Source organism: Notolabrus celidotus, chromosome 7 (genome assembly GCF_009762535.1).
Source record: "Notolabrus celidotus isolate fNotCel1 chromosome 7, fNotCel1.pri, whole genome shotgun sequence".
NCBI classification, from domain to species: Eukaryota; Metazoa; Chordata; class Actinopteri; order Labriformes; family Labridae; genus Notolabrus; species Notolabrus celidotus.
This window is the reverse complement of record NC_048278.1, coordinates 5,545,446-5,554,073: the sequence shown is the minus strand read 5'-3', so window position 1 is coordinate 5,554,073 and position 8,628 is coordinate 5,545,446. Positions and strand designations below refer to the sequence as shown.

The window sequence follows — 8,628 nt, the reverse complement described above, 5'->3', positions numbered from 1 at the left end:
GGAACTCATAAATGTATTTGCTTAATCTCAATCTGAATAATCACTGATAAGATAAATCTCCAAGGTAATGATGGTGATTAAAAAAGTTAGATATTACCATCTGAAATTCAGAGGATCATATTTAAGCTTTAGTTTTTTTTTTTTTTTTTTCTGTTTCTTTGCGCACACACTACACGTTATAACAAGAAAAAAACAGGAAAACAAGAAAGTGTGTCAATATGTGTCGGAGAGGTATGAAACCTGTGAGAGGGCCTCCAAGAAAGAAGACAAAAAGAAAAAAAGAAAATTAAGGGGACTTCATTTTTTGTAGAAAAAGACAAAAATAGAAAAAAATAATAAAATAAGATTGAAAATGTTAATCATAAAAGAACATAAAAAGTAAATTATGAAATTATGAAACAAAACAACAACAACAAACATTCACTAAATTAGCTCAGAATCTGCTGAAATGACTTATTTTTAGTTCAGACTGATGAGCGGCTCTTTGAGATGATTTTTAATGTCAGATTTTATTGATATAATGTTCAGTTAACTGATCTCACATGGTCTTAAAGAGAGCAGTGTGAAGATCAGATGACATCCTGGTGGAGTAACTGTGCACTTGATTTTTTGAAGATCCACATTACAGAAATGATTGAGTTACAGATTCAGTCTTTGTTGAGACACAAACAACCAAAGAAACTTAGCACAGATTTATTTCATTATATGAAGCATTTTAAGATTTGGAAAGAGGAGCCTGAGCTGAAATATGTGTCGGAAAATCAAATTTTTCTTTTAAAGCACTTCTGCACAGCAATGTTAAAAGTTTGATTTGTAAGCCCTTTCCCAGACACGTGGTCAGAGAGGTAAGGATATGTTATATTGTAACAGAGAGAAAGCAGAGTATTAAGTCTGGAAACTGTATGTACATGAATGATATATTTAATTTTACAATTCAGTTTCACATCAGTAAAACACCCTGGAACTTAGCGTGCTGTGCTCTAGCTCTGTTAGAGACATATCCTGTGTCCTTGGCTATAAAGAGCATGTAAGATTTTGTTTACACGTGGTTCTGTCGTTCAAATCCTGATCATTTTGTCCGACATGAAGGTAAGACAAGACAAAGTTTGGACAACACTGACCCAGGAATATGTGCTGCTGCTAATGGAGACAATATAAAAAGGATATGTTATTTACAAAAGTGCCCAGAGATGAATCAACAGGTTATGACTCATCTCTTGGATGCAGCATACATCTGGTTACAGTAGATCTCGTCTGTCGAAAAGTTCTGGTACACTGAGTCGTCCTCATTCTGGTGTTGGGGGCTGAGCGGTCTGGAGGTCCTCTGCTTTGAGCGCACAATCACATCACTATTCTCATAATCCTAAAAAAAGAAGGAACAGAAAAAGAGAGAGGACATGTTTCGATGTCAGGCGCACTGAACATGAATCATATTTTTTTATTTCTGCATGGGTGTGTGAATCTCTGCAGGCGCACTAAACATGAATCATATTTTCAATTTCTTCAATTTGCATCTGCATAGGCGTGTAAGTCATAATTCAACAGATCCTTAAAAATGTAACTTGGTCTTTAAAGGGATATTTCAGTTTTTTTGAAGTGGGGTCGTATGAGTTACATTACACTATTGCTCCTGCTAGCCACAATGAGACCTGGTGAGCTCTTCCCCTTTAATGAGAAAATTCCCAGAGGACCAGCTAGTAAGCTAGGCTATTTTCTCTGTGTACGGGGACACCTATTTTTAGCGTAATTTCACTAAAGTTAAGAAAATATGGTCCAGGAACTCATCACAGTGCAAATGCATGAACCAGTAGAAAAATTTGGAGCCCTTTGTTTTGGCACTATTTTCAGACGAACCTCGCAGACAGGTGTTCTTGCGCTGCATGAGCACGGATACACGGCGATCAGCTGTTTGGATCTGCCTGCACTTTTAGGAACAAAAACTACAAACTGCAGAAATTAGTGATTCTGACAGCGACGATGACATGCCTTTAACTGTGGACACAAGAGGATACCTCTATGAACCAGAGTTTACAGAGGAAGAACTCCACATGCAGACCCAACGTACCAACGAAGAAGAGAGGGGAGAAAGTTCTGTGCTAACAAGAGAGCAGGAGAGATCCCAGGTTACCTGGTGGTGCCGGTGTGTAAACTGTGAGCCCATGTCAACGAACCCAGAGAGCATCTGCTGTCAGGAGCGGGACTTAGTGACAACAATACTTTAGGACCTTTCAGAATCAGAGGATACCAGCGGCTCACATACGGCTCCAGTCTGCATCACTCATCATCCAGAGTTCCCTGCCTTACAGGAGGTTTGCTTGTTTGAACAGCTGGGATAAAGACACGTACGTACCATCTTTTAAATTAGCAGAAGGTGAGTTTAATTCACAGTAAAGACCGATACTGCTACTTGATCCTGCTACGTGCTTGTTGATCCAAACAGCTGATCGGCGTGTATCCGTGCTCATACAGCGGAAGAACACCAGTCTGCGAGGTGCGTCTGAAAATAGTGCCAAAACAAAGGGGGTTTCTGACGGCAAACTGAATAGCTCCATTTTTTTCTACTGGTTCATGCATTTGCACCGTGATGAGTGCCTGGACCATATGTTCTTAACTTTAGCGAAATTACACGAAATAGGTGTCCCCGTCCGCAGAGAATTGTAGCCTAGCTTGCCGGCCGGTCCTCTGGGAATTTTTCTTATTAAGGGGAAGAGCTCACCGGCACTCATTGTGGCTAACAGGAGCAATAGTGTAATGTAACTCATACGACCCCACTTCAAAAAAACTGAAATATCCCTTTAACTTCTCCATTTAAAGACATTCTTCATTACTTGCTCAGTTTTCTGTGAAATCAGTGATCAGTCAACATCGGCCAAGGGGAAGGATTGCTCATGAGAAACATATTAACTGTAGCACCACTGTCAAGTAACTAAGTCAAATGTTGTTGAGTGGCTCTGCAGGAAGTTGGTCACAAACCACAGAGGGGGCAAGCTGACATTTTCGCCTCATGGTTAAAACAAATGAGGCCACATCTGAACTTAAGCGTAACATGTTTTCAACATCTGTGCAAGGTTTCATTCAACATTCATCTCAGCTTGAGGGAGAACTTAGGGATATGTGGCCTCAGAGTGAAACTGATCGATTTTGAAACTCTTGCTCTTTTTCATTAGAGCCTCACCTTAAGAAAACAATCTTTTCACATTCAGCATACTCTCAATAGGTTTCTATTTTCATGAGCAAATCTTTGGACTTTCGTTTCCTTACATCTGCCACACTGATCACCTCATCTGCTTCTGCTTTCTTGGTTTGGTTCCTTTTCCCACTGACTTCAGCTCCTCAAAACACAGAAACATAGACAGTTAAACAAGCTGTCAGCAGGCACAAGAGTATGTGTGTCTTTATAATGTGCATTTGTTAAACATACCTTTAACTTTGCGACACTTGTATCTGCAAATCATGACTGAGGAAAAGGTTAGAGCGAGCAGCAGAAAGACACACACAGTGGGCACCGCGACTCCCACAGAGAGGAAGTGTGCTGCATGTTGAAGAGAAATAAGAGGGTATTTTTAACCACTTCCTCAGGTCTAATCAGAATCACATATTTGGTTATATGTTAGTCAGTGTGGGTTTTTAACAGTGAGTGCAAAACACACACACACACCACACACACCACACACACGCACACACACACACACACACACACACACACACACACACACACACACACACACACACACACACACACACACACACACACACCTGTGACATTTCTGTCAGTGGGAGATGCTGGTTTTGACCCATCAGGGTTCACCACTATGGCGGTCAGATGTGGAAAGTCTGTCAGGGAGAACACTCTGAGGATCATGACTATTTCTTTGAAACGCTCTTATCATATCATAACTCTGTGGCTCTCATTACAATCTTACCTACTGACAGCTGAATCTTGGTGTAGTTTGCCACCTTCCACTGTGGGTCTGAACCACACCAGTATGTCCCAGTATCCTCTGCTTTAATCTCTCTGACCCTCACCAAGAAAAAGCTTGAAGTGACATTTTCCTGCAGTGAGAACCTGCTGTCGCTCATCATGTCTGTGCAGGTTGCACGTTGGTCTCCCTTGCAGATGAACTTCCTGTTATCCCTGTGCTGTGGTGGATGGAGACACTGTAAGGTAACCGGACGTCCCACAGTGCCGCTCAGCTGACTGGATCTCACGCAGCACCACTCTGTCAAACACAAGGACATTTTTAGGATTTGAAAAACCCTGCAGCCTGTAGGGAGCTTGGCGCATTCACTGCAAAACCTCAAAATCTTACCAAGTGTAATTGTCTCATTTTTAGTCTAAATGTCTTCTCCCACTTGATTTAAATAACTTTACTTAACAAGTAACATTTGAGCAAGACAGAGGGACTTGTTTTAAGACATCCTAAATATCTTGTTAAGTCAAACAATCTTGAAAGGATCTTGTTTTGAGTTGTAATTTAGAAGAAACAAGGTTTATTTTACATTTCATACATTTTTCAAGCTGAGATCTTATTTGTAGAAGATGGATGATCTTGATTTAAGAAAAACACTTTACGTGATTTAAGTAAATGCATTTTATTGGAGAATCTATCAGAAAACAGCTCCATTGATAAAAGAAAGAAAGAAAGAAAGAAAGAAAGAAAGAAAGAAAGAAAGAAAGAAAGAACAGTTGTTTTTTTAAGGGTGTGTTTCATTTTTCAGGCACTGTGTCTTCTAAATCAGATAAAAATAAACATCCTCAAACTACATGCACACAATGAAACACCTACTTTAGATCATAGCTGGCTTATCCTAAAAAACAACATGACTGAATATTAGTATATCCAGCTCACTATGAGAAGACATTATATCTCTAAATGCTCAAATTAAACTTTGTCATCTTATTTCAAGTACAAGATGGTCTTAAACCTAGAGAAGTGCTGCTATAATACAACTCAAATTAAGGTGGATATATCTCAAATGAAGAAGTTGACATGAAATGTATTAGTGCAAAAATCTTTTTTTGAGTGAAAAAATACTAATTGTTATCATTCCTGTCTTATTCTGAGACACTAAGCTTTAAAATACTGGTCAAGTATTGATTCAAATAAGTTTTCCCTGCTTATTTTAAGATCACAGTTTTCTAAATATTATGCCTTATTTTAAGAAATCTTACCAAGCAAATTTTCACTTGTTCTATTGGCAGATTTTTTAGCTTATTTCAAGGTAAAAGTAGCTTTTTTCTCTCTTTTTTGTTCCTCTATTTATTTTTTTTACTTTATTTATGTGCAAAGAGATATAGGGGGTGGGGGGTTAAAGGGAAGTAAAAAGTTTTTATTTGTGAGTGTTTTGGGGGGTTTTTCTTGTTTTTGGAGGGGCATTTTTTCCAGTGTAACTCACATTTTCTTTGAAGAGTTCATACATTGTAAAGCTTTTCCCCCTGTTTTAGACATTTATTCCCACTATTTTCTACCCCACCCCTCACACACACTTCTTTCTGACTTCTGAACACAAAGGTTTACTTAAATAGGATTTTTTTTTTTTTTTAAAGAACTCTGACCTTTGACTTCCAGATCAACAGCAGTGAAAACATCCAGGTTGTTGTTTCTTTGGACACCGCAGAGGTACGACCCAGCATCCTTTAGGATCAGACTTGCAATGCTGACTGTGAACTCGTTGGACCGCTTGTTATCGGTGAGATTGAACCGTCCCTGTTGGTTGTTGTTAGATGTGATCAGTGCCTGCTGCAGACACGTGGAGGTCTGCCTTCCTCTGCAGATGTACTTCAGGTTCTTCTGATCCTTAGGCTCGTATGGACAACTGAAGGACACCGAGCTTTCCTCGTAGCTTTGATGTTGGGTCGACTGATCACAGCAGCTGTCTGCAGAGAAATAGTTTACACCAGAGAAGATTAAAGACACAGATTTACATATTCCAGTTTTTCTCTGGAGCCTGAGTCAAGCCTGTCACAGACAGTGGGATCACTGCAGGGGTGTAAAATCACCCGCTATTGACCAGAAACATCTTGGACCCAGTGGTTGAGTCATATAGTTGTTAACATCACAGCTAGCTTGCTAAAAGTAACATTATCAACAGTCTGAGTAACTCTAGCATCTCACTTTTCTATGTGCAGCCTGGGCATTTGTCTGTTGCCGTCTCCTCCTTTTTTATTTTAACATATCCTACATGTTGCATTGAGTCCTTTTCTGTCAAATCATTCATTTCAGCATTCATTCCCATTGCTCAAAAATGAATAAATAATTAGTGCCAAATACAGTATATATACACACAAGTATGATGATACAAATATACACTACCTTCTCATTCAACAGTTTCATTTATTTTAATTATTGTAAACACTGTAGATTAATACCAAAGACATCATAATTATGAAAGAACATATATGGAATTTTTCATGTTTTAAAAAGTGTTAAACAAAGCAGAATATGTTTTATATTTTAGATTCTGTAAAGTAGCCCCCTTTTTCCTTCATGACAGCTTTGCACACTCTTGGTATTCTCTCAGTCTGCTTCATGAAGTGGTCTCCTGGAATGGTTTCTAATGAACATGAGCCTTGTCAAGAGTTCATTTGTAGAATGACTTGCCTTCTTAATGTGTTTGAGACCATCAGTTGTGTTGTTCAGAGGTAGGGTTAGTACACAATGGATAGCCCTATTTGACTACTGTTGTAATCCAGATTATGGAAAAACAGATGATTTCATAGTGTTGATGTCTTCAGTATTAATCTACAATGTTGAAAATAATTAAAATAAATAAAAACCATTGAATGAGAAGGTGTGTCCAAACTTTTGACTTGTAGTGTATATATATTACATATATATAAAGGTGCTGTGATATATGACATTTAGGTTGATCCATAGAAATATTTTAAACATATGGTCTTCAGTTCAAGCTGGTCTTTTCTCCTCTTATTGATTCTATACTCTACAGTGAAACTTTCCATTTCACTCAGTAACTGTGTATTGTTGTGTATTGTTGTATGTTGTTGTGTATGGTTGGTGGTTCTCGTAGGTTGTTTCCTCCCCCGGTCACACAGCACTTCAGCGTGGTCAGCGTGGGTTGTTTTCAGACGTGCTTTATGAATACATTTTACCTGACTTGGTCTTTCACTTTCTAACTGGCGATACAAACAATACATTAACTTCTATAGCATTATCATATTTTTGATGTAAAAGACATTTAAAATGTAAACACAAACATCAGTCAGATCTGAGTAAGCCTTACATTTACCAAATAAAAAGCAGAGGTATAAAGTAGGAGGACATTTAGGATGGTCTTTAAAATCTTTATGAATGCTGAAGTCCCTGAAGTATACATTTGGTAATTTTCCTCTTTTTCTGACAAGACTAAAAGTTTAATGTTTAACATTTGAAACACATTTTAAGTGTTTGAAAGAGAGTCTAACAACATGTATTGAAATGTTGAACACTGAGGACATTTTATCTATTGTGTCACGTACCTTTTCCAACTTCCAGCTTCACCTCTGAGAACAAATCCTTACCAGTCTTGGTCACCCCACACCAGTACTTCCCAGCATCGTTACTGGTCAGACCAGAGATGGTTGTAGTGAAGACTCGTTTCTGTTTGTCATCAGTGATGGAGTATTTGTTTTTCTTTGGTCCTGTCGTCTTAATAAGAACATCATTATCGTCGCAGTTGTCCCTGCACAGGTACTTCTCATAGGATTCATAACCAGCAGGGTAGGAACAAGAAATATCAACTGCATGTCCCTCATATCCAAGTGCAATGATCAGCTGTGCTGTTCTGGTGACAAAGCTCAGAGCGACTGTGAAGAAACACAAGAAAGAATGAAAACAGGTCCTCAGAACATCTTTTATGGTGCTTTTTTTAAATTCATCTTTACACAAAGAAACAGAAACAACACTTACTGCACAGGATGAGCATCAAGCTTTGTAGGCTCAACATCTTCATGCTGTTTCAAGAAAAAAGAAACTACATAGGAAGTCTCTCCGTGAGAAAATGTCACACCCAGATGATACGTCAGCAGTCATGTTGAGCCCTTTCACTTCTGCATTTATATCACTGGGCTTAATCACATCATAACTTTTGTGAAATGAAAAATGACTTTTAGTCCCAGTTAAAGTTTAGAATGACTGACCTGTTTCCTGTATGATGGCTCTAAATCTGTGAAACAAAATGGGACTGTGTGACTGTGTGGTCAAACTAAAACAAAGTCCCCTTCACTTAACTGAGACCAGCATGTTAGAATTATTATTTATGTTGGTATTCATTTATGTATGTGGAATTTTTAGACTCGGGTGGAGTTACTCAATTATTATGCCTTTTATAAAATAGAAATTAAGCATTCTTCTACAGTTTAGAGTCTAAAAAAAGAAAATGTGCTACATTTAAATATAAAGAAATCTACCAGCAGCCTGTTGAAACACAGTCCAAACAGCTCATTCTAACATTAGTCCCTGACACTGCAAAGTATCCAGTCATACAGTGGAGTATCCAGGACCTTTCTACTGAGGTGAAGAAGATGGGAAACTGAGCTAGTGTGGGGTGACCATACCGGGAGAACTGTGTCATTAGAGGTGGAAGCTGATTCAGGTGCCATCTTGTGGTTAAATTAAAACCCACCAATCC

At 38.5% G+C, this 8,628-nt stretch overlaps 1 protein-coding gene across 5 annotated transcripts; it reads right to left on the bottom strand.

The window, feature by feature from the left end:
* Positions 1 to 489: 489 nt before the first annotated feature.
* LOC117816038 (polymeric immunoglobulin receptor-like) lies at positions 490 to 8,161 on the bottom strand. Of its 5 annotated transcripts, XM_034688118.1 has the most exons (9): positions 8,138 to 8,161; positions 7,908 to 7,971; positions 7,478 to 7,804; positions 5,558 to 5,878; positions 3,924 to 4,220; positions 3,757 to 3,834; positions 3,422 to 3,532; positions 3,262 to 3,332; positions 490 to 1,363 (listed from the first exon to the last, which is right to left on the bottom strand). In XM_034688118.1, the coding sequence occupies exons 2-9, from the start codon at positions 7,948 to 7,950 to the stop codon at positions 1,211 to 1,213; spliced, it is 1,401 nt and encodes a 466-aa protein (XP_034544009.1). In that variant the 5' UTR covers positions 7,951 to 7,971; positions 8,138 to 8,161; the 3' UTR covers positions 490 to 1,210. The 5 variants fall into 5 exon arrangements, with proteins under 5 accessions (XP_034544009.1, XP_034544008.1, XP_034544010.1 ...); XM_034688117.1 differs by lacking the exon at positions 8,138 to 8,161 and having other exon boundaries at positions 7,908 to 8,017; XM_034688119.1 differs by lacking the exon at positions 8,138 to 8,161 and having other exon boundaries at positions 3,262 to 3,329; positions 7,908 to 8,017.
* Positions 8,162 to 8,628: the final 467 nt, after the last annotated feature.